The sequence below is a fragment of the Gekko japonicus genome, unplaced genomic scaffold (assembly GCF_001447785.1).
Source record: "Gekko japonicus isolate JY-2015 unplaced genomic scaffold, Gekko_japonicus_V1.1 scaffold166, whole genome shotgun sequence".
NCBI lineage: Eukaryota > Metazoa > Chordata > Lepidosauria > Squamata > Gekkonidae > Gekko > Gekko japonicus.
Window position 1 is genome coordinate 502,000 of NW_015173127.1, and position 26,268 is coordinate 528,267.

At 49.7% G+C, this 26,268-nt stretch overlaps 1 protein-coding gene and 1 non-coding gene across 2 annotated transcripts in view; both read right to left on the bottom strand.

Annotated features, from left to right (window-relative positions):
• SIX4 (SIX homeobox 4) overlaps nt 1-26,194 on the bottom strand; it is a 37,330-nt gene extending 11,136 nt beyond the window's left edge. The window contains exons 1-2 of the mRNA XM_015422014.1: nt 25,352-26,194; nt 2,223-2,926 (exon numbers count right to left, since the gene is read on the bottom strand). Coding sequence (XP_015277500.1) covers nt 2,223-2,926; nt 25,352-26,154 — 1,507 coding nt within the window. The 5' untranslated portion in view covers nt 26,155-26,194. The remainder of the gene's footprint in view (nt 1-2,222; nt 2,927-25,351) is intronic.
• On the bottom strand, nt 21,286-21,357 carry TRNAT-UGU. Its single transcript has one exon. It is a non-coding gene; the product is annotated as a tRNA-Thr (tRNA).
• Nucleotides 26,195-26,268: the final 74 nt, after the last annotated feature.

The following is a 26,268-nucleotide window of genomic DNA, read 5'->3' on the forward strand; positions in this document are numbered from 1 at the left end:
GATCAGGACGGATGGCTCCAGAGCAAAACTAATTTATGCAGTAGCCAAATCCCTTGCTCACAACTTTAATGCCAGTAGCTCACCAAAGTCAGCTTAGAGGGAGCATTGGATTTAAGTAGTCATGGATCTGGCCGTGTCGAAAGTTAGATATATCAATGACGATAATTCCTATGCATATTGTAGACAAAAGGTCCGATCCAGCCAGCTTTTTAACTCAATCTCACTCAGCTCGCTTTCTTACTCCTGCCCTTATTCCACATGGCTATTGGCTACACAGGTTCCATGATCCCATATGACCTTTTCCTCCCTTTTTTTCACCAGTGGAAAAAGCTGTTTGGATCCAGCCTATATACAACATACTTTAAAGAGTGTGTCTCAGTGGAGGGCTCTACTGGTAGCAGGAGCTCCTTTGCATATTAAGCCACACACCCCTAGTGTAGCCAATCCTCCAAGAGCTTACAGTAGCCCCAGTAAGAAGAGCTCTGTAAGCTCTTGGAAGATTGGCTACACTAGGGGTGTGTCGCCTGATATGCAAAGGAGCTCCTGCTACCAGTAGAGCCCATCTGCTTGGCATACAGAAGGTCCCAGGTTCAATTAAGTAGTCAGTTAAAAGGACCAGGCAGTAGGTGAGGTGAAAGACCTCCGCCTGAGACCTTGGAAAGCCGCTGCCAGTCTGAGTAGACAATGCTGACTTTGGTGGACCCAGGGTCCGATTCAGTTTAAAGCAGTTTCATGTGTTCAGACGTGAATAATGTTGGCACAATCATTAATAAACGAGAATGTTTTGAATGATAATACCTCATTGAAGAGGTCAGTGCTTTCAAAGCTATAAATAGCTTGGTGTCTAACCATGTTGGTAATCCAAACATGCTGGTAATTCCAGCGGGCTGCATCTGTGCGAGAGCCCTCTCCAAATAATACATTTTGTTTACTACAGACTTTGGTTTCTACCTTCAATTTTTAACTCTGGCTGCCTCTCAAGATGGTAAATATTAGGATACTTGTGCTAAGGTAGCATACAGTTTGCAACTCTCTCAACTACTAGGTGTACTGGCCATTTTTCTTACAGAAAACTAAGATATTTATACTGTTAAAATCAATAAATATGCTGAACAGTATCCTTACCCATGCTACATTATAAATGAAGCATTTTACATTGTTAAATCAAGTAAGATAAGTTTTGATAGGAAAGTACTGCCTTGTGTTTCCATTATTTCAATGTTTCCTCAAGTTTCCTTTTTCCTCCTAGGAAAAAATGGAGGGGGGAACACATACCTCCCCCCCCCCTCAGTTTAAGAACACAAGAAGAGCCCTGCTGGATCAGACCAGTGGTCAATCTAGTCCAGCGTCCTGTCTCACACAGTGACCAACCAGTTCTTCTGGAGGGCCAACAACAGGGCATAGAGGCCAAGACTGAGGTCTTCTTTAGAACATAAGAGCCTTGCTGGATCGGACCAGTGGTCCATCTAGTCCAGCACCCTGTCTCACGCAGGGGCGAACCAGTTCCTCTGGAGGGCCAACAACAGGGCATAGAGGCCAAGACCTTCATTAGAACATGAGAGCCCCGCTGGATCTGACCAGTGGTCCATCTAGTCCAGCATCCTGTCTCACACAGTGGCCAACCAGTTCCTCTGGAGGGCCAACAACAGGGCATAGAGGCCAAGACCTTCATTAGAAAATTAGAGCCCTGCTGGATCTGATCAGTGGTCCATCTAGTCCAGCATCCTGTCTCACACAGTGGCCCACCAGTTCCTCGGGAGGGCCAACAACAGGGCATAGAGGCCACGACCTTCATTAGAACATTAGAGCCCCGCTGGATCTGACCAGTGGTCCATCTAGTCCAGCATCCTGTCTCACACAGTGGCCAACCAGTTCCTCTGGAGGGCCAACAACACAGCATAGAGGCCGAAACCTTCATTAGAGAGAGCCCTGCTAGATCCTACCAGTGGATCATCTAGTCCAGCATCCTGTCTCACACAATGGCCAACAAGTTCCCCTGGAGGACCAACAACTTAGGAATGTTACATCTCTAGTTTAGTTAATGCTGGTGCCTACCCTCACTGTAAAAAAACCTCCTTACACTGGGGGAAGGCATGACCACTGGCAGAATGGCTACATTGGATCTGATCCTATACAGGCACAGCTGCAAGAAGATGCAAGATAACATCTTGCCTTTTAACTGCCTAGCAAATAAAAATGTGCTTAAACAGACAAGCTTTTACCTTGGGAAGAAGCCACGGAAACCGAAGGCAGCTGCAGGGACGAGAACCCAATCCCTCCGTTGAGTAACTGGCCATTTGCCGCCGAACCAGGGATCTGGACGATGCCGTATTGGTTTATCTGGACGGGGGCCGTAAACGTCACCAAGGAGCCGCCATCTTGAGAAGCGATGGCTTCCTCGCTTTCTTCCTTCTTCACCTCCATGCTTGGGGTCAAGCCCGGGAAAGAGGCAGGCCCGGGACTGGGACTGTAGGTCGTGGTGGTGGCGGAGGACGAAGCGGCGGACATGGAAGTCTGGAGGAGCTTGAAGTCTTTCACGTCTTTGGAAGAAGGTGCCAAGATGTCGGCCATGGGAACCCCGTTGCTCAAAGCGCCCGGGGATGTTTTGGGCTGGTTTAAAGCGACGGTTTGCGAGGCCCCCATGTTGAGTCCGTTGAGAATGACCCCGTTGGGCCCCTGGATGAAGGAGGTACCGTTCAGGAAAACAGGGGACGGGCTGGCGGACACCAAGTTCCCGTTCAGCAGAACTCCCGAAGAGCTTAATGAGATTTTGGTGTTTCCGAGCTGTTGCATGTACACCTGCTCCATGTGGCTAGGGAGGCTCAAGCCGGCGGCTCCGTCAGAGGCGCTGACGAGGGAGTGGGGCGATAAGTCCTCTTGCCCCTTGCTGGATTCGTCTTCGGTGCTGGGGTTCCCATCCGACTCGCTGCAAGCCAAGAGAAGAAAGGACAGTGGACTTGAGTGGAATCTCCGTTGGCTACCAAGGCTACCAAAGAAGGAGGTCTGCAGATATTATAGAGCCTCCAGGTACAGGGTTTCAGAAGGGCAGTCAGGCTGGTCTGCAGCCGAAAAGCTTGATTCGAGACCAGCAAGATTTCCACGGTGTAAGCTTTTGAGAGAGAAAGCTCCCTGTGTCAGATATGACAAAGGGGGCTTTGGCTCTTGGAAGCTCATACTTCGAAAATCTTTTGGGTCTCTAAGGCTCTACTAAGGACCAAATTGCTGGCTAAGCGCCGCAACAATAAAATTCATTCATACTAAGGACCGGAATGGGCCAGGGTAGCCCGAGCTCGTCAGATCTGGGAAGCTAAGCAGGGTTGGCCATGGCCAACACTTGGTATGACGAAGGGGGCTTTGACTCTTGGAAGCTCAGACCCTGAAATTCTTTTTGGTCTCAAAGGTTCTACTAGAATGGGCCAGAATAGCCTGAGCTCGTCAGATCTTGGAAGCTGAGCAGGGTTGGCTATGGTTAACACTTGGATAGGAAACCACCAAGGAAGTTCAGGGTTGCTATGGAGAGCAAGGCAATGGCAAACCACCTAGAATGTAAGAACATAAGTGAAGCCATGTTGGATCAGGCCAATGGACCATGCAGTCCAACACTCTGTGTCACAAAGTGGCCAAAACCCAGGTGCCAGCAGGAGGTCCACCAGTGGGGCCAGAACTCCAGAAGCCCTCCCACTCTTGCCCCCCAAGCTCCAAGAACACAGAGCGCCACTGCCCCAGACAGAGTGTTCCATCTATAGGTAAAAGGTAAAGGTTCCCTTGCTCGAAAGCCAGTCGAGTCCGACTCTAGGGTTGCGGTGCTCCTCTCCGTTTCAAAGCCGAAGAGCCAGCGCTGTCCAAAGACGTTTCCGTGGTCATGTGGCCGGCATGACTAAACGCCAAGGTGCACGGAACGCTGTTACCTTCCCACCGAAGTGGTCCCTATTTATCTACTTGCAATTTCTTGCTTTTGAACTGCTAGGTTGGCTGGAGCTGGAACTAGAGACGGGATTCCGTCATGCGGCAACCCGGGTCTTGAACTGCTGAACTACTGACCTTCCACAGCCTGCAGTTCAGCATCTTAACCACTTGAGCCTTCTATACCTTGTGGCTAATAGCCTCTGTCAGGCTCCTGCCTTGAAAACCCTACAGGGTCACCCTAAGTTGCTGCGACTTGATGGCACTTTACACACACACACACACACCCACACACACACACACACCCACACACACACACACACCCACACACACACACACACACACACTGCTACTGGACTTGAACTCAGCTCTTCCCTGCACACATACCACTAGTAAGTCAAGAAGGAGAGTCTGAAGCCACCCAGCCCCTACATGCAAGTTCTCTATATGTGGCGTCACCTGATTCTGATCAGATGTAATCCCTCTGTGCAGGGAATGGACCAGCTCTTTATTTACAAGATTTATATGCCGCTTTTGCCAATGACCTGCTCAAAGCGGTGCATAAATGGAAATGCTTAGCGCACGTCTCAAAAGGTACGTTAAAAGAGTCATGTTGTTCGTATGCATGCAGGCTCTGTCCTGATGTGGGACCGAATAGACATAGAGTGGGGCAGGGCTCTTTTTGTAGAAAAAGCCCAGCAAGAACTCATTAGCATAACAGGCCACATCCCTGACAGCAGAAACTCATTAGCATATTAGGCCACATCCCTGACAGCACAGCTCATTGGCATATTAGGCCACACCCCCATGTTACCAGAAGTGTGGTCATCCAGCCACACCCACCTTTTGCTTGTTATTCTGTTTACCTTGTTTGTTGTCAAAACCAGGGCTTTTTTTGTAGCAGGAACTCCTTTGCATGTTAGGCCACACACCCCTAATGTAGCCAATCCTAATGAGTTTCTGCTGTTGGGTGTGGCATAGTATGCTAATGAGTTCCTGCTGGGTGTGGTCAACTTGGAAGCCAGCCGGAACTCCGTTCCTGTGCGTTCCTGCCCAAAAATAGCCCTGGGGTGGGGTTAATGGACAAGATCCCACACTCGTCTTTACATGCACCGCTCACACGCAGACACTCTGCATACATGGTTACTGTTATTTTTAAGGCAGAGACCGATAGCTTCTTCGCCCAGGAAAGGCTGGAAGTAGTTTGAAAGAGAAATGGTCGTGACAGCAAGTAAACTTATCTCCCTGTTGCCTCGGCTAAACAAGCATTGACGCTTTTTACTTCATTCCTGGATAAGGCTAACACTGACCAGATGGAGAAAGGACCATTTCTAGGGCCAAATAATAAATCTTCCAGTTTCAACCATCTTGATGGCTTTCCCCCCTCCTTCGACTCTTTGCCCATTTTTTTCTGACTCACAAAAATGTAGATAGGCCGTTGACAATACAGCAGCTGCCTGCTTCATTTGGAGGGTATGTTTCCAATTACTGTTTAAATAAAACAGGATTGAATGTATAGTGCAATCCTGTGTGGGGTCACCCCAGTCTAAACGCACTGATATCAAGAGGCTTAAATTGCAGGAACTCTGTTTAGGATGGTACCGCTCAATGCTCCCTCTAAGTTGTGGGGTCTTGTGAGCAAAAACTCTACTTTGCGAGCTACCAGCATTAAAGGTGTGAGCGAGCCATTTGGCTACTGCACAAATCAGTTTGCTCTGGAGCCCTCCTTCCTGAGCTAAGACAAAAACCTGTGAGCTGGAGGCTAAAAAACTGTGAGCTAGCTCACACTAACTCAGCTTAGAGGGAACCCTGGCTACCGCTTTTAGATTTTGTAAGCATGTCAAATGCTACAACTTGACTTGGCAAAAAGGCAGGGCTATTTTTGGGCAGGAAAAAAAAAGGAATGCACAGGAACGGAGTTCCGGCTGGCTCCCAAGTTGGCCACGCCCAGCAGGAACTCATTAGCATAATAGGCCACACCCAACAGCAGAAACTCATGCAAAGGAGTTCCTGCTACAAAAAAGGCCCTGGGTTTGGACAACAAACAAGGTAAACAGAATAACGAGCAAAAGGTGGGTGTGGCTGGATAACTACACTTCTGGTAACATGTGGGTGTGGCCTAATGTGCTAATGAGCTGCGCTGTCAGGGGTGTGGCCCAATATGCTAATGAGTCCCTGCTGTTGGGTGTGGCCTATTATGCTAATGAGTTCCTGCTGGGCTTTTTCTACAAAAAGAGCCCTGCTGACAAAGGTATGTGCATTGCACGGTGTTCCTGAAGCTCTCTAACCTGGATAGCCCAGGCTAGCCGGATATCGTCAGATCTCGGAAGCGAAGCAGAGTCGGCCCGGGCCAGTGTTTGGATGGGGGATCGCCCAGGAATGCCAGGGTCATGATGCGAGGCAGGCAATGGCAAACCTCCTCCGAACATTTCTTGCCTTGAAAACCCTGCATTGCAATGCTCAGGACAGGGTTTGATCCTTGGTTCTCCAGACGCAGGAAACACATGAACACATGAAGCTGCCTTATACTGAAACAGACCCTGGGTCCATCGAGGTCACTCTTGTCTACTCGGACTGGCAGCAGCTCACCAGGATATCAGGTAGAGGTCTTTCACATGACCTACTTTCACATCTCATCGTCAGATCTCCGAAGCTAAGCACGGTCGACCCTGGTTAATATTTGGATGGGAGACCTCCATGGAAGTCCAGGCTTGCGATGCAGAGGCAGGCAATGAGAACCCTATGGCAGTGGTGGCGAACCTATGGCACGGGTGCCAGAGGTGGCACTCAGAGCCCTCTCTGTGGGCACGCGTGCCATCGCCCCAGCCAGGCCCAGACCATCATTAAAGCGTCGAATTCTCTGCCAAATAATTTTAATTAAATGAAAGCATTTGGGATTGCTTTCCTTACTTTGTTTGCATCATGTTAAGTTAATGTATGAGTTGTTTTTTCTAAAATAAAACCTCAGTATTCAGGTTAAATTGCCGTGTTGGCACTTTGCGATAAATAAGTGGGTTTTGGGTTGCAGTTCGGGCACTCGGGTCTCTAAAAGGTTCGCCATCACTGCCCTATGGGGACATCATACGTCAGCTGTGACCTGATGGCACTGTCCACCACTTCTCCACTTGCACCTGGCTGGATGACCTTGGTCAAGCCGTAGTTCTGATAAGAGCTGTCCTTGAAAAAGAGCAGTTTCTGTCAACAGCTCTCTCAGCCCCACCTGCCTCACAAGGAGTTTGTAAAGGCCTCAGCCTGAGACCCTGGAGAGCAACTGCCGGTCTGAGTAGATGATACTGACTTTGATCAATTGATGGTCTGATGCAGTCTAAGGCAGCTTCATGTATCTTCTTGTGCATGTTCATAGTAGGGCTGGATCCAAAGAACCATGAGCACGCCCCATCTTCAGCGGTGTGCTCCTACTAGCTCCTGAGAATCGCGGGGTTCTTGGGAAGAGTGTGGGCTGCAGTTCAAATGGTAACCAGTTTGGTGTCGTGGTTAAGTGTGCGGACTCTGATCTGGGAGAACCGGGTTTGATTCCCTACTCCTCGACTCACACCTGGCTGGATGACCTTGGGCAAGCCGTAGTTCTGTCAGAGCCGTTCTTGAAAGAGAGCAGTTTCTGTCCGAGCTCTCTCAGCCCCACCTACCTCACAGGGTGTCTGTTGTGGGGAGGGGAAGGGGAAGGAGTTGGTAAGCCGCTCTGAGACACCTTTGGGTAGTGAAGGGCGGGGTATAAATCCAATCTCTTCTTCTTCTTCTACATATTGATGGCACATTGCTCCTGACAAGGCAATTTTTATTTGCACTCTTAGGACCTAAACCGGAAGGTACACATATTACTTCCAGTATATACAACTACTTCTGACACAAGGCCAGATATATTTGTGGCCCCAGATAGAAACCTTTTGGTGTGTCATTCAATTCCATATTGGAACATTCCAATTTTGGTCCTATTTTATTTATTGTTAATTGCCTTACGTGTGTTACAGGCAGTGTTCTCTCTCAGCTGAGTTAGTGTGAGCTAGCTCACAGTTTTTTAGCCTCCAGCTCACAAATTTTTGTCTGAGCTCAGGAAGGATGGCTCCAGAGCAAACTAATTTATGCAGTAGCCAAATTGCTTGCTCACAGGTTTAATGCCAGTAGCTCACAAAGTAGAATTTTTGCTCACAAGACTCCACAGCTTAGAGGGGGCATTGGTTACAGGGACTCTGTTGCTTTGTATATTTTTTACTATTTGACCTCTGAAGAAGGCTCTTGTGAGCCGAAACTGTCCTTGTTTGTGTATTTGTAACCTAGAACATTTTGAGGCTTTATTTGGGCCCCTACAAGGTTTTTTTATGTCTTTGAAATAAACACTCTTTTGTACACTTAGTTATGTTTTTAACTTTTGGCCCTCAGTAAGTTTTCTAAACTTCCTTTGGAGTTTTGTGCTTAATTGGCTCCCCCCCCCCTCTTTTTTTGGGGTGACTTTCCACCTCTACCACACGTTGTTCAAAATATACGCTTGTATTTAAACGTTTCCGTAAGAATTCACTTCACCCTAGCTTGCAGAACCTTCCAGGAATTCTGCACCCCTAAACTGGTCTCATGATTCTCTGCTCTGAGATACTGCTGAGGCGCTTTCTGTGACCTTCGCTGATATTCTGGTGACCACAGCCTGTTTGATCTTTATTATGCATTTGAGTACAGGCTAGGAACACTTTAACACCTTGTTTAAACGACCCAATTAAACCCGTTTTGATGAACTAAACCATTGTCTCTGATTATGCTGGAAATGACAAAAAAGGGAAGAAGAGAAAACTTAACCCAAAGGAATGAATTAAGAATGAATTAAATGAATACACATTAAAGGGCCCAGTATTAAAGTAACTGAATATAAGATGTAAATATTCATCAAATATATTAAAATACATGTATTTATTACAAAATGATGAAAAAACAAATTACAGGCCTCAATTCAGATTAAAATCATACAGGGGAACTTCAGACAGGCGATAGATTCCGGAAGGGAACCGGTTCTCAAACAGGTTCTGGTCTGTCATTTCAGACAGAACCCGTTTGAGAACCGGTTCCCTTCCGGAATCTATTTGCCATTTCATACACAAACGCTTCAGTCCCGTTTAGGAACCGGGACTGAAGCGTTTTACCTGTCATCCACTTCCAAGTGGTCTCCAGTGCCCTCTCCCGGCTCCGATACGCTTTTTTCCCGCCTTTTTTCGCCTGCACGGGCGATCTCCGGCTTTTTTTTTTTTTTTTCACATTCGAGTTATAGCGTTATAGTGCTATAGCGCTATAACGGAATAGCATTATAAAAATCCCCTTGGAATGCATGGAGTGTTTTGTTATACTGCTATAGCGCTATAAATCGAACGTTTTTAAAAAATTGATCACCCGCGCAGGAGGAAAACGGCGGGAAAACAAAGCGGTGCAAGTCTGAAATGCCAAACCGTTTCTGATCCGGCTCATTTCTGGTAGGGGCAAACCCTGTGTGAAATGGCAGCCCTGTACCGGTTCACTTCAAAACGGATGATTGCCGGCTTGAAACCGGGTGAAACTGGGTAATGTGAAATTCCCCACAGTTATCTCAAACACAGACCATACGCAACCCTGACCAAAGGTGTTTCGGCCTTACGGCCTTCTAAAAAGAGAGGCCCTGTTTTTCTCCTGACAAGTTCCTGATTTGGCCAAAAGCCAAATCAGATTCAGTCACAGGGTGGGACATTCAGATTTATAAAGCCGCAAATATTATCACACTCCTGGGGGCCTGATCAGTACCTGAAGGGAACTAAGAATTTTGGAGGGAAAAACCTGCCTCAGAGTGTGGAGAGTAACATGAGGTCTGTCACAGCCCGTATGGCCCAGCTATCTTTTTTTTTTAACTTGTATGCAAATATATGCACACAACCAACTGGATGAACGGACCCCAATAGATCAATTATCTAAGCTTTCTTCACTGGGAATGACAGCCTTAATTAGAAAGAATCCTGGCATTCTGGGAAAACGAAAACTGGTTCTTCCCATTTTTCCATTCTTGTGATTCCCCCCGCCCCCACAAACGCTATAGTTTCCCTCTCTACTCGCCTCCTCCTTCCACACATTTGAGAGTAACAGTGTTACAAGGAAAGCGAAGTGCAACCTGTCCGTCAACTGCAAACGTTGGCACCGACACACTTTGCGAAAATGATACGCAAAAGTTATATTAATTACAGACAGTGAAACATGCCACCCGGCTCAGGTTGCCAGCGTAGTCCAAAAAATGTTTTAATGCAACTTTAACCCAAGGAACAATCGCACCTCAGACCAACCGGCCTGCCTTGCTGCTAAAACGCCCTGGGGAGGTGGCACAATGGGGGAAGAGCAGCCATTTGGCAAGCTGGCAGAGGCAATTAAGGACTTCTGGGAGCCTTGGCACATCTATTACCGTAAGCAGAGAACACAACAGACCCATCAAGCCTAAATGCACAGGGAGGAATTACAGCCCTGGCCTTGGAATACCAGCTGTCGAAGCTCTGCAGGAACCAGAAAGAATGAACACTGCTCTGAATTCATGTGTTTTATTTGTTTCTTTACTTTCTTTACTTTATTTATAACCCGACATTCACACCAAGGACATACATTATTCCCCTCTTCTTTTTATCCTCACAACAACCCTGAGAGGTAGGTTAGGTTGGGAGGAGAAGAAGAAAAAGAAGGAAGAGGAGGAGGAGATTGGATTTATACTCCGCCCTTAACTACCTGAAGGAGTCTCAGAGTGGCTTACAATCTCCTTTCCCTTCCCCTCCCCACAGCAGACACCCTGTGAGGGAGGTGGGGCTGAGAGAGCTCTTGACAGAGACTGCGCTTGAGAGAGCAGCTCTGAGAGAATTTATGACTGACCCACGGTCACACCAGCAGCTGCATGTGGAGAAGTGGGGACTCAAACCCGGTTCTCCCAGATTAGAGTCTACACTCTACACCAAACTGGCCCAAGGTCATCCAGAGAGCTTCCATGGCAGGAGCGGGGATTTGAACCCGCATTTCTACTTTAACCACTACGGGGGTGGGGGCAGTGCCATGAAATGGCAGCTGACTCATGGCCACTCCAGCAAGGAGCTTTCAAGGAAAGTGAGAGGCAGAGGTAGTCCGCCATCGCCTGTCTCTGCAGAGCCTTCCTTGGTTCTCCGCCTTCCAAGTGCTGAACCTGCTCAGCTTCCAAGATCTGATCAGATCGGACTATACCCTGGCGCAGGGGTCGTTTCGTAGAAAAAGAGCTAGGGGAACTCATTAGCATAACTCATTAGCATATGCCACACCCCCTGACATCACCGAAAGTGTGTCATAAGGCCACACCCCCTGACATCACCAGAAGTGTGTCATAAGGCCACACAACCCGCCCCCAACAGTCCCGGCCGCTGCCGGCCTTGCAGCTCCACTGCTGGGCCCCTCGGCGGTGGACCTGCAAGGCCGGCGGGAGTGCAAGGAAGCCCCGCGAAGGCCCTCCCTGGCCCCAGGCAGGCAGGGGTGGGGAGAGGCAGGGAGGAAGCAACTTACCCTCCCTCTTCTCCTGCCTCCTCCTGGCTGAATGAGGGCTGGAAGCGGGGCGGCCGGAAGCAGGGGGCAGGGCTTCGTCATGTGCCCCGCCCCCCGTACCTCACCCGGGGGAACTGCGATCCCCCGCGAAATGACCTCTGCCCTGGCGCCTTCTCTCCTCCTCTGGATTCAGAGCTCAGTGAATTCAGAGCTCAATTCTCCAGCATGAAAAAAAAAGTCCAACTAATTCCTGAATTCATTTTGGTTGCCCCTTTTTTGGTGATGTTTTGATTCCCGTTGTCCGCAATCATTTACGTAACTATTCCCACGTAACATTTTAATCTTGCATTTCCTGAAAGGTACTATAAATGGTTCTTGCTTTCCTTTTTTTAATCTTCGCAACCACCTTGTGAGGTAGATGCAGCCGAGGGACGGCGACTGGCCCATTGGATTTCCATGGGCCAGCAGGGATCCGAACCCAGATCCTAGTCCAACGTTTTAACTGCTACACTACGCTGGCTCTGTAGAACTCAAGGTAGCAGTCAGGCATCGACCAGAGAAGACTGATACGCAGGTTCCTACTATCCTCATGTGACTGTTATTTACAAATCAGGGGAAGGGCCACGGCTCAGTGGCAGAGCATTTGCTCGGCATGCAGAAGGTCTCGGGTTCGATCCCCGGCATCTCCAGCTAAAAGGACCAGGAAGGAGGTGATGGGGAAGACCTCTGCCTGAGACCCCGGAGAGCCTTTGCCAGTCTGAGGAGACGAATACTGACCTTGATGGATCAGTATAAGGTAGCTTCATGAAACAGAGAGCGACTAGGACATTGGAGATCCAGGTTTGACTCCCCATTCTGCCATGGAAGATGGCTGGGCGACTTTGGGCCAGTCACACCCTCTCAGTCTCCTCTACCTCACAGGGTTGTTGTGAGGATAAAATGGAGGGTATGAGAATGGGGTAAGCCACTGGGGGTCCCCATTGAGGACAAAGGTGGAGTAGTAATTAAGAGCAGCAGATTCTATTCCAGAGAGCTAGGTTTGAGTCCCCACTCCTCCTCCCCATGAAGCCCACTGGGTGACCTTGGGTCAGTCACAAGTTCTCTCAGAACTCTCAGTCCCATCTACCTCACAAGGTGCCTGTGGTGGGGAGAGGAAGGGAAGGTGATCGTAAACCACTTTGAGAGTCCTTAAAAGGGGGTATAAAAACTAAATCCTCTTCCTTCTTCCACATGAAGCCTGCTGGGTGACCTTGAGCCAGTCACCGTTCTCTCCGAACTCTCTCAGCCCCACCTGCCTCACAGGGTGCCTGCTGTGGGGAGAGGAAGGGAAAGGCGATTGTAGGCCGCTTTGAGACTCCTTAAAGTAGAGAAAAGTGGGGTATAATCTATGATGTGGTTCTAATAGTATAACCAAATCAGTAGTTTTTTTGATATAACTGTAAAACTAATCTTAAAAAATTTTATTCTAAAAATGAAACCTTCATCTGGGTGCAGATATTAAGATTATCTCTGCAAGAATAAGTCTTTATGTAGAAAATGATTTAAATCTAGTTTTACGGACCAGTGATTTAAATTGTGATTTAAATCGATTTGATTAAAATGATTTTTAAAATAAAAATCAGTTCAGTTCAGTTTCAGAAACTTTTAGTGGCATAAATAAAATCCACCCTGAAAAAACGACTCTTCTTCTAAATGAAGTAAATAAATTGCATCATGCATTTGTCTCTGGGTGTGCTTTGATTAAGGAGAATTCAGCCAGGTGAGAGCAGTTATGAGAGGTAAAAGGCAGCACAGTCCAGGGCTTACAGTGTCAGGCCAGACACAGGTTCAAATCACAACTATACTGGGTGACCTTTAGAAGAATAGACTGGATTTATACCCTACCCTTCACTACCCAATCGAGTCTCAGAGCGGCTTGCAATCTCCTTTCCCTTCCCCTTTCCCTTCCCCTGTGAGGTAGGTGGGGCCGAGAGAGCTCTCTCAAGGACTGCTCTTGAGAGAACAGCTCTGAAAGAACTTGTGACTGACCCAAGGTCACCCCAGCAGCTGTATTCGAAGGCGTGGGGAATCAAACCCGGTTCTCCCAGATTAGCGCCCGTGCTCCTAGCCACTACACCAAACTTAGCCAGTTTCTCTCTCAGCCTAACCTATCCACGGAGTGCTGTCCTGAAGACAGAAAGGAGGAGGGAAGAATGATTGTTGCAAGCCCTCCTTGGATTCCCCATTGGGGAGAAAAGTGGGGAAGGTATTTTCAAGCCAATTCCATATCGATCTCCATGGGAAGAGATCTTAAACACGTGCCCTAACTCTCCCGCTGGGATCAACGGGACTCGACGGGGTATAGTTTTCGCAGCGTATGTGCATGCAAGGAACATTAATAATTTTAAAATTGCCCGCAACAGAGGTGGGGGGGGGCAGCTTGTCTGTTTTCCTGTTTTGGGGGACGATTTGGAAATTCTGACAATGCTAAGACGGACACACGGTTTTGCTTCCTGCATCCCGTGCACTGGCAATGGAGTCCAAAGCTACTGTAAGACCCAAGAGTCCAGAGATGCATTTATTGCCCGCCTACAGCATGAATCCCCAAATTATTTTACAAAGGAAAGCAACCCTAACCCCCCAGCACTATGGCCATGATTCAGAAAAGTATGTAAGAAAGAGATGTAGAAGAAGATTTCGATTTATACCCCACCCTTCACTTGTAGTCTCAGAGTGGCTTACAATCTCCTTCCCTTCCCCTCCCCACGACAAACACCCTGTGAGGTAGGTGGGGCTGAGCGAGCTCTGAGAGAACTGCTCCTGAGAGAACAGCTCTGAGAGAACTGTGACTGGCCCAAGGTCACCCAGCTGGCTGCATGTGGAAGAGTGGGGAATCAAACCTGGTTCTCCAGATCAGAGTCTGCCGCTCTTAACCACTACACCAGAGTGACTTTGTCTAACGAGGCTTCTCAAAAGGCGCTCTCCCATATTGCCCTGAGCTGGATAGCCCAGGATAGTCCAATTGTGTCAGATCTCAGAAGCTAAGCAGGGTCGGCCCTGGTTAGTACTTGAATGGGAGACCACCCCCTGCAAGAGTGGCTGATCTGGGCCTGCCTCCTACCTGTGCAGGAACTCACGCAGAGATGCACCTGGCAGCCTCATCCAGGGGCAGCGCTGACGCTCTGCAGGAGGATGGATGCACAGAATAAAATCATCCCTACTGAATCATTTTAAACCATACCCTTCCCCAACGGTGCCCAGAGACGCATTCGCGCTACTCCTTTTACCGTTCTATCCTCACGACATCCCTGTGGGGTAGGTTATACGGAAAGTGTGAAACTGGCTTCCAGATACAGCGGGAATCTGAACGTAGGCCTCCCCAAATGGTTGTTCTAACCACTATCCCACGCTCTTGCAGAGAGGTGGCAGAATTACTCCCCTCTCCCCAAGCAAATGCTGACCGGGGGCAGGCAGTCGGAGCAGTGAATCGCACAGAGATGCGACAGTCATGTGGGAAGTCACTTTACAGTGCTATCCTAAGAAAACTTCCCTGGGAGTAAGCCCCACTGAACAGACCCAGGCAGGATTCTGCGCAGACCTGCTTAAGACGGCTCTCTTCGACACCTGGGAATCTTTCGTTCGCTTTTTCCTTTGTAGCATGCCGGCAAATGCCCCCAAAATACTTAATGAGGAATCGCTACTCATCCCCCATGTGCTTTTCTGTACACAGGAAGCCGCTTTAGGCGCACCCGGGGGCTAGAGCGCACCCAGAGAAAGGTTTTGTGTGCCTTTGAATCGGAGATGAGGCCCCCGTTTTCCAAACGTGACGTGCTGCATGACATGTCAGGGCCATAAACTACCACAACCCCAAGTTCAAAGCCCCGCTGAACACCTGGAACCACGGTCCTTTGATCCACCTAGCATCCCTGCCAAGAGACAGAGACACGAACCCAGAGCCCCTGGTTTGACCCTGATCTCTTCCCTGACGGGCCTTAGGTGCTGCCGCTCAAGCCAGTGTGGCGTAGTGGTTAAGAGTGTCGGACAATGATCGGGGAGGCCCGGGTTCGAGTCCGCTCTTGTGCCATGGAAGCTCACTGGGTGACCTTGGGCCAGTCACACACTCCTTAACCAATGTTCCCTCTAAGCTGAGTTAGTGTGAGCTAGCTCACAGTTATTTAGCCTCCAGCTCCCACATTTTTGTCACGGCTCAGGAAGGGATGGCTCCAGAGCAAACTGATTTGTGCAGCAGCCAAATCACTCACTCACAACTTTAATGCCGGTAGCTCACAACGTACAATTTTTGCTCACAAGACTTCACAGCTTAGAGGGAGTATTGTTCTTAACCTATCTCACCGAGTTGTTGAGAGGATGAAGTGGACGAGAGAACAATATAAGAACGTATAAGAAAAAGAAGAGGAAATTGGATTTATACCCTGCCCTTCACTACCCGCAGGAGTCTCAGAGCAGCTTACAATCTCCTTTCCCCTTCCCCTCCCCACAACAGACACCCTGTGAGGTAGGTGGGGCTGAGAGAGCTCTTTCAAGAACTGCCCTTTCAAGGACACCTCTTGTCAGAACTATGGCTCGCCCAAGGTCATCCAGCAGGTGCCCAGGCAGAACTGCTCGTGAGAGAACAGCTCTGAAAGAACTTGTAACTGACCCAAGGTCACCCCAGCAGCTGCATGTAGAGGCATGGGGAATCAAACCCGGTTCTCCCAGATTAGACCGCGCTCCTAAACCACTACACCAAACTGGATCTTTGACAGAAAGCTTTGGGGAGAAAGACAGGTTATAAACTGATTAAATAAATTACACAATTAAATCAATTTATATAAATTGATTAAATAAATAAAAAGCCACTTCACTGCCCTCCCATTCAATACTTTGGTGTACTTTACAGGTCTGTCATGGGGACTGTCCAGATAAAAGCACTTCATGTGCGTGACCGCTAAAGCTAACTAATATTATTCGTTGTGCTTGTTCCTTCGACTATTTCAGGCCAGTCGGTTAAGTTGCAGGGCGAAGAAACATGTTTACTTTACTACACAGCTACCTCCCCAAATTCATACGCCGGATTATCAGTATACAGTTGGATGACTGGCAATTATTCCAGATTCAATAATCAAGAATGATTTCAATACAAATACACACACACACACACACACACACACACACACACACACACACACACACACAAGAGGAGACCATGTGCTATGCTAAGGAAACAAGAGAAACATCCTAACCTGAATGGCCCAGGCTAGCCTGATCTCGTCAGTTCTCAGAAGCTAAGCAGGGTCGGCCCTGGTTGGTATTTGGATGGGAGACTGCCAAGCGTGTCCAGGGTTGCCATGAATTACTGCCTCAAAACGACTGATGCTGTTGCAATCTTGAGTATGCTGTTCAGGTGTGTATCTGTAAGCTGCGAACCTATGATGACGCAACAGCAGCAGAAGAAGACAGCCAGTTCCACTGCCAGCCTGACAGAAGCCTTCTAAGGGGGGGGGGGCCTGATTCGGCCCCAGGGCCGCATGTTTGACACCCCTGGGCTAGTCTAACCTGATCTCATCAAATTGTGGAAGCTAAGCGGAGTCAGAGGAGCTGCGGTGGCTCAAACGGTTAAGACGCTGAACTGAAGGCTGTGGAAGGTCGGTAGTTCAGCAGTTTGAGACCCGGGTGCCACATGACGGAGTGAGCTCCCGTCTATAGTTCCAGCTCCTGCCAACCTAGCAGTTTGAAACCAAGAGATTGCAAGGAGATTAATAGGTACCACTCCAGTGGGAAGGTAACAGCGTTCCGTGCGCCTTGGTGTTTAGTCATGCCAGCCACATGACCACGGAAACGTCTTCAGACAGCACTGGCTCTTCGGCTTTGAAACGGAGATGAGCACCGTAACCCTAGAGTCGGATTCGACTGGCTTTCAAGCAAGGGAACCTTTTAAGCGGGGTCAGCCCTGGATAGGAGACCCCCCCCCCCAAGGAAGTCCAGGGTCACTACCTCTGCTGGTCTCTTGCTCGAAAACCCTACGGGGGGCTGCTGTAAGTAACAGCACTTTGCACACACACAAAGAATAAAGAAAACTGATGAGATGAAAAGAAACACGAAAACAGTTTCTGGTGGCGCACACCCTTAGAAGGTTGCTGTAAGCAAGACGAGTTTTAAAAAAGAGAGAAAGTCAGCTGAGGTTCAGAATGCTAGGGGGGAGAGGTTTTTTTTAAAAGATGCACACCTCTTACAGAATCAACTCCACCTGGGCTGTAGTGGTTAGTGGCCAAAACTCGTGTTGGGTGCCCCCCCAAAACTAGGAAGCCAGAGGGGGGGGTCCCATCCACTGTTCCCTCTAAGCTGAGTTAGTGTGAGCTAGATCACAGTTTTTTAAGCCTCCGGCTCGCACATTTTTGTCTCGGCTCAGGAAGAAGGATGGCTCCAGGGCAAACTCATTTATGCAGGAGCTAAATCGCCCACTCACAACTTTAATGCCAGGAGCTCACAAAGTAGAATTTTTGCTAGCATTGGTCCCATCTAGTCCTCCCCCTCCCCCATGTGTACCAGCAAAACATTTTTTTTTGGGGGGGGGGGGATAAGCTTTCGCACATGTAAGTTGAACTCCCACGTGCAACCTGAAACTGGTATGCTCCAGGGAAACCTAATCTGTTTCGCTCGAATGCACACCCCTGGACGACCTACTTCCGGATCCACAGAACTGATAGAGGAATAGAGTGGGGCAGACTCAGCCAGCATGGACCTGGTTTCAGAGAACAGGTTAATCCTACGGAATCGGGTTGTTAGCAGAGTGATGCTTGCACCCTGGCGAACGACGGGGGGGGGGGGGGGGGCGCCAAAAAAAAAGGCGAACCAGGTTTGGGGGGGGGAAGGGATATCTGGATGAGAGAGGAAAACCCTTGCAAATTGGGGGGCAGGGGGGGCTGGTTTACAGTGCCTCCGGCTAAGGTCTTCAAAGGGGACAGTTTGCAAACACGCACTTTTATGGCGAGTGGACATGCACACTCCTGTGGCCTGCTCTTAAAATGGGGCCTGCCGTTCACCAGCACATATCGTTGGTATTTATTTATATTTATTTATTTATTCGATTTATATCCCGCTCTCCTTGCGTATCAGGCTCAGGGCCGCTTACAGTAGGTTAAAATACGTTAAAACACAGATGCATTGAAACAATACAATAACGTAATGCTGACATCTGGCTTTGGGAAGGAAGTTTCCGAAGGAGAGACATCCCCTGAGCATGCACCGACAGACTCTTCCTTGCCAGTGTGGCGTAGTGGTTAAGAGTGTTGGACTAGGATTTGGGAGACCCAGGTTCGAATCCCCCCTTGTGTCACGGAAGCTTGCTGGGTGACCTTGGGACAGTCATACCTTCTCGGCCTAACCTACCTCACAGGGTTGTTGTGAGGAGAAGACAGAGGAAAGGAGAATGATGTAACCTGGGACGTAAATTTGATAAATAAATAAAATTAACTAGACACTGTGCAGGGGGGTTGGCTCTGGAGACGCCTTCCAACTCTATGATTCCATGAAATCAAACTTTCTTTCTTTTTTTTACTGCTTAGAGCCTAAAGCGTTTCGCCTTCCTGTGGATGACACCCAAGTTCGGGCATGACCAGGGAAGGGAAAAAAGATCCTGCACAAACCTGAACTAAAAGGCCCCAACTACTTTCCCGTCCTTTTCCAGGCACAGGGGCTCAGCCGCTAAGAATATTTGTGCCTCTCCAGTTCTAGATGTAAGCAACCTCTGGTGCCGAGCAAAATCTGCCATGCCGACAGGCTTCAGAGAGGGGAGCAGAGACAGATGGAAAGGTCTTGGACGTGGCACACGGCAGCCGGACATCAAACAATGCAGCAGGCAGTAAGGCGATACCCCGATCAGGGAGGGCTTCCAAATGGCACTCGCTGGCTGTTCGCAGACACAACGGCCTGCGAAGGGCTATCTGAACTGACAAATTTACCACCGGTGTGAGAACTGCGGCCAAAATGCCGTCAGATGTTTTCTATTCCCCAGTTCTTCCCGAGGAGAGGAAAAACGCCACCCCTGGGGGAAATGAAAGAAAAAGCACCCCAAGCTTACAAGGGAAGCGGACTGTGGTGGGGAATCACACATTCCTGCAAATAAGCAACAGCTTCGCTCCCCACGGAGAACATTTTTACAGCCCTTATCTCTGCCCATCTGCCCCACATACTATTGTTGTGGGAAAGGATGGGGGGGGGATTAATGATTAAGAAGTTGGGAGAGACAAACTAGAAGAAAAGGAAATGTGTTCTTAGGAGAATTAATGTAAACACTCATTAACGCTAAGGCCTCTTGAAAAGAAGATGGTCAGGGAGGAGCAAGTTGCCTGCATTCCAGGTGGGCTCCCAACCCCGCCAGCTATGTTGCTACCGGCTGAAAGCAGGCCAGTCGTAGACAAGAGGAGCAAAACAACTTTTCAGGCTTGCATCAAGGGGAAGCAAAGACATTTCAGTTCAGTTGGGGGTGGGGAGGGGAGAGGAACGTCTAAGCTGAATCCCCACCCTTGTGAAATTTAATTGTAAGCATATGCAAGAAAATAGCATGTTTTCAGAGTACGCAGTGTGCTTGCTTGTATCCTGGGGGGGGGTTGGGGGGGGGAGAGGGGCCGAAACTCTCAAGAGGGAAATGACGTTTTCAGTCTGTATACCGAAAATTCATGAACTTTTAAACATTAAAAAAAAAAAAAAATTGGCGAAGAGGTTCCAGAACTCAGTTCCGGCGCGTTCCCCCAGAAAAAAAAAGCCCTGCTTGTACCCAGTGTTCCCTCTAAGCTAAGTTAATGTGAGCTAGCTCACGGTTTTTTAGCCTCCGGTTCACACATTCTTTGCCTTAGCTAAGGAAAGATGGCTCCAGAGCAAACTAATTTGCACAGTCGCCAAATCGCTCGCTCACCACTTTAATGCCAGTAGTTCACAAAGGAGAATTTTTGCTCACAAGACTCCACAGCTTAGAGGAAACACGGCTTGTATCTCAATGCCAGGCTTACGCTTGAGCACAAGAACGGTTTTTATTTGGAATCTGCCTGGGCATTCACCATGCCAGGTCCACGATTCGCTCTACGGAGGGAGAGGAGCTTTTTATGCCATCAATTTATTTGGAGAATGTGATTGTCTTATCTGGTATTTGTATTTATTTTACTATTGGTTGTATTAATTATACTATTTAGTGAGGTTTATAAGATTATGCATGGGATAGAGCAGGTCGAGAAAGAAGTCCTTTTCTCCCTTTCTCACAATATGAGAACTCTGATGAAACTGCTGAGCAATCAGGTTAGAACAGATAAAAGGAAGTCCTTCTTCACCCAAAGAGTGATGAACACATGGAATTCACTGCCACAGGAGGTGGCGGCGGCTACAAGCATGGACGGCTTCAAGAGGGGATTGGATAAACATATGGGGCAGAGGTCCATCGGTGGCTATTAGCCACAAGGTATAGATAGGAACTCTCGGTCTGGGGCAAGTGATGCTCAGTATTCTTGGTGCTTGGGGGGGGGGGCAACAGTGGGAGGGCTCCTAGTGTCCTGGCCCCACTGGTGGATCTCCTGATGGCACCTGGTATTTTTGGCCACTGTGTGACAGAGTGTTGGACTGGATGGGCCTTTGGCCTGATCCAACATTGGCTTCTCTTATTTTCTTATGTATATCTTTAGTCCGTTCTGTGTTTGAAATATGACGTACACTGCCCTGAGCCCTTTGGTGGAGGGCAGTCTATAATAATAATAATAATAATTTTCACACATGAAGCTGTCTTAAACTGAAACCGAATCAGACCCTGGGTCCATCAAGGTCAGTATTGTCCGCTCAGACTGGCAGCTGCTCTCCAGGGTCTCAGGCGGAGGTCTTTCACATCACCTCCTGCCTGACCCTTTTAAATGGAGATGCCGGGGATTGAACCTGGGACCTTCTGCACACAAAGCAGATGCTCTCTCACTGAGCTACAACCCCTCCCCATTTTATATTTATTTATATCTTGCCTTTCCCCCCAGTTGGGGACCCAACGCAGCTAACATCATTCTCCTTGTCTCCGTTTTACCCTCACAACAACCCTGTAAGGTAGATTAGGCCGAGTGTGTATCACTGGCTCAAGGTCACCCAGCAACCTCGCGTTGCACAGGCGGGGACTCGTCCTGGGGTGTCGCCGATCCTAGCTGGACACTTTTAACCACGCTGGCTCTCAGCTTCCAGCATAGGCCAAGGAATCATACCTGGCACTGCAAAGAGGAAAAGTGTTAGGGGAGAGACGAGTCGATGCCTTTGACCCGGTATGTAAGCCAATTTAGCTGTCTGTGTTGCCACAATAAGACGCGGCTGTCAGACCAGAGACACGGCCAAAGGCACAGGCTCCCCTGCGTCACATGGCTCTGGACAACGTATTTATGTCTTTCCCGTTTCCCTAAGTAGAACGGAGCCTTAAAAAAGAGAGAGAGAGAAAGGGAGATTCTGAGACACTTTGATTATGACTTCCTGCTACATCAACCACATCTGAGCCAGGGAGGGAGAGAGGAGTGTTTCTATCCCAGGCGCGATACAGAATGGTGTATCGTTCTGTATCAAGGGGTAGAGTGTTTCGCTTTCATTTAAATCCATTCCCAAGTGCTGGGACAGAGAGAGAGAAAAGAAAGAAAACCTTCTGCCCCCGCCCCAGGTCAAGAACCAGGAATCGAACAATGGATTTTTATTTTTTTTAGCCGCCACTGTAAATTAATGGCTTCGGGAGTTTACGTCTCTTGCCATTGACGCCACTGGCGAAAAAAACCAACCAACCAACCAACCTAAATGAGTGGAAAAGAAAACCTCAACTCGGCTTAGCCAAACTTTGCTCCCCCCCCCCCAATAACACCTCAGCCCGGATGGATTTTGCTGAGTGGTCTGCCCAGTTTCACCCTCCCCCCCACCGCCACACCATTTGTGGCTCTGATCTATGTGCGCTGAGGACAGAAAGGGGCCAGCTCAGCACATCGGGTGCCCTTGCTTCAAGAAGGACCTTTGGGGTTTGGCTTTTTTAAAAAAAAAAAGAGAGAGGAAAAAAATTACTTTTCTTGCCTGAAGTCTCCTGTGCAAAGGCAGAAAGAGGCCAGTGGGTGGGGAAGTTGGAGGACTGGAATGTGCTTTGTGAGGGGTGGGGGGAGGTGGTCTCACCTGGTCGCTTGCAGGCAATCCAACTGAGGCCCTGGCAACTGGCTTCCCTCACCCCCTCCGCCATTTTCAGCCCCCTACCACTGGCCTCAGCAACACCTGGGCCCAGCATAGCCTGGTGGACTAGACCCAGGAAGAACAAGCACGCTGTATGATTTTTCCAGACTAATTTCTGCGGTCTTTGGAACAGGGTTCGGGATTTTTTAAACCTTGCTAAGCATGATAGAAGGGGAGAAGAAAGGAAAACTGAAGGTGAGGGGGGCAGATAAAGGTACAGCTGGGGGGCGGGAAGGGGAGATTGAAGCAGGAAAGGGGGAGAGGCTACAGGGGCTGCCAGGGAAGGGGGAAATAGTGGCAGAGGGGGGAAATGAGATGCCTCCCTGCGAGTCCTCGTGGGTCCCTTTGCTTGTCTCTTCTAATATGTGTTCTCTCCACAGCAGGGGCTAGGGAGATGCCCCAGGGGTTCCGTGGCGATCCCCAGAAATGCACTCAACACTGCTTCCAAAGAGCGGGTTCGGCTAAAAGGAGATCTATCCTGGGATCTTCTCAAACCATGGGCAGGCGGCTTAGGATTGCAGCCTCAAGACATCCTCTTGCTCCTCTCCTCTGGAGAAACGAAACCCGATCTCCATCAGGACAGAATCAAGTTTCACAACAAGAGAAGCAAGGGATCCAGTGTGTGTGTGGGGGGGGTGTTTACCCTCCAACCAAGCCATGCGCTCATGTTTCTTTCTCTTATTTCCCTCGGTGACATAAAACCCAGGCAAATGATTAACGCTGTCAAACAAAATGAGAGAAAAAAGTCTCCTTGGGCTCTCGATAATAAAGAAACATATCGGGAGAGAGTGACGCTGGTGTTTTGAGAAAATGCCAGGGAGGAATGACAGGGAGGCCTAGGACAGCTTAAACAGAGAATAAAGTCTTTCTTAAAAAATAAAACTTTGTTTTCTGCTACTGTAGGGGGGGGTGTCTCTGGAGAACTGGAAAATGGCAGATTTTAAATGCTAGGTTGGCGCTAGGAGTCATGAAAGGAGTCATGAAAGGGAATCAAAAGTTTGTAGCTCATGAGGAAAAAGATATTTGGGTCTTCTTATGGGAGAAAGGAAGGGAGAGGGGATGTAGAAGTGTGAGGGCTGTAAACGGGAATTTGTATGGGGGGGGGAGAAGGTGGAAGGAGGGAAAAGCCCCATGCATAGCCCTGACCCAAGGAGGAATGGAGTTAGAATGTAGGTTTTTTGGGGGAGGAGGAACTGAATTGTTATAGAAGTGACTGATAGGGGGTGGGGGTTAGATTTTGGAAAAGACTGTGGGGGAAGCAATGGGGGGAAAGTGTGCATGGGGGGTGGTGGAAACCAGCCAGCCAACAAACAGGCCGGGTGCACAGTTAACTATTATGTGTGCTTTGCCAATTTTTGGTTTTATTTTATTTTGATCCCCCCCCCCCCCCCCCCGCACACGCTCTCCTCTCGGCAGGCAAGCCAAAGAGTGGGTGTGTTTAGAGTGAGTGTGAGAAGGGGGGGGTGGCGGAGAAAGAACAGGGCTGGAGGTAAAACGCCATGTTTGTCCAGAAAGGGAACTCAGGAAAGGGGGGAGGGAGGGAGAAAGCCAGGAGGAGGGAGGCGAAACGGTAAGAAAGCCGGGAAGGTGTTAGGGTATGCGCAGGGGGAGGGAAATGAAGTCAGACGGCAGGGCAGGAAAGGGGGAAAGGATGGAATATTGAGGCTAAGAAAGAGACCCTGAGATAAGTAAAGGTCTGTGCAGGGAAGCCCTGGGTTCAAATGTCGCCCGTGACATTGAACAAAGCAAACTATTTCATTGTGCTTGGTAAGCCACCTGAGGTCGAAAGGCAGTCTCAACCACTATTTTCTCCAAGCTCAAAGGGGGGTGGGGGGGATACCGCCTCCGCAGGGCTGCTTCAAAGAATCCAAAGAATTCACACTTTAAAGTGAAGCAGGCAAAAAGAAAGGGGGGGGGAGAATTAGGCAAGCAAAGGGGTGTGTGTGAAAGAGAAAGGAATAAGGCTGACCAGGAAGTAGAGAAACAAAATAAGGTTGGGGGGGGGGAGAGAAAGAGGTCAAAAAAGGAAAAGAAAGACCAGGAGATGGAAGAGAGTGGAAAATAGGGAACAAGAGGAATGGGAGAGAGGGTAGAAGGAAATAAGAGACAAGGGGGAATGGGAGAGGAGGTAGAAGGAAATAAGGGAAAAGAGGAATGGGAGAAGGGGTAGAAGGAAATAAGGGGAAAGAGGAAAGGGAGAAGGGGTAGAAGGAAATAAGGGAAAAGAGGAAAGGGAGAAGGGGTAGAAGGAAATAAGGGAAAACAGGAAGGGGTAGAAGGAAATAAGGGAAAAGAGGAAAGGGAGAAGGGGTAGAAGGAAATAAGGGAAAACAGGAAAGGGAGAAGGGGTAGAAGGAAATAAGGGAAAACAGGAAGGGGTAGAAGGAAATAAGGGAAAAGAGGAAAGGGAGAAGGGGTAGAAGGAAATAAGGGAAAACAGGAAGGGGTAGAAGGAAATAAGGGAAAAGAGGAAAGAGAGAAGGGATAGAAGGAAATAAGGGAAAAGAGGAATGGGGTTGAGGAGAAAATAAGGGGGAAAAGAGAAATGGAAAAGGGAACAGAAAGGTGTTTGTGGGGAGGGGTCCCAACCCAGGCAAGACCCAGCTCAACTTGTGTGTCCCAACAGTTCAGCTGGGGGGGGGCGTCCCCTCCCACCGCAGGCCTTGGGGGGGCCCTCTGAGCCCGTGCAGAGCGCCCAGCAGACAGAGCCGTGTCGTCCCCGTCCCCCCCCCCGCCCCCGTCTCACCTCTTGGCCTGGGGCTCGGCGGGGTTGCGGGCGCGCTGGCGCCGGTTCTTGAACCAGTTGCTGACCTGGGTGAGGGAGAGGCCGGTGAGCTTGGCCAGGTGGCGCTTCTCGGCGGGCGAGGGGTAGCGGTTCTGCCGGTAGAGCTCCTTGAGGGCGTTGCGGGACTTCTCCTTGAAGCAGTAGACGGTCTCCTCGCCGTCCCAGATGGTGCGCGGCAGCGGGAACTTGCGGCGGAGGCGGTACTTGTCGACGGCGCCCAGCGGGCGGCCGCGGGCCCGCTCGGCCTCGCTGTAGCGCGCCTTGTACCAGAGCTCCTGGAGGAGCGGGTGGCTGGCGGCGCCGAAGCTGTGGCCCTCCAGGATGCCGTAGAGCTCGGCGTAGAGGCCCCGGTGGAAGGCCACCAGCGCCCGCGCCTTCAGCAGGCTCTCCTCGCCCCGCAGCAGCTCGCCCGGCGGCAGCGACCAGAGGAAGCGCGCCAGACGGTCCAGGTGGCCGCCCTGCTGCAGCGCCTCGCACACGCAGGCGACGTGCTCCGGCGAGAAGGCCAGCAGGCCGGGCGGCGACGACGACGACGAGGAGGCGGGCGACGACGACGACGGCGCCGGGGAAGCCGCACGGGGGGTCCCGGACAGCAGCTCCGCTTGCAGCAGGACCCGATCCTGCCTCGCCGCCGCCGCCACCGCCGCTTCCTCCTCCTCCTCGTCTTCGTCCTCCTCCCTTGCAAAAGCAGCTAGAGAAGGGGGAGGCGCCGACGACGGCGAACTTTCCTGCCGCCGGCCCGGCTCCTGCGCCCCGGCCAGCATTTCCAACACGCTCTCTTGCTTGATCGGGATCGTAGCGGCCGCGGGGGAAGCCGAAGACATGTTCCCCCCCCCCTTCCCTCGGAGGACTTTCTCCTCCTCCTCCTCCCCCCCTTC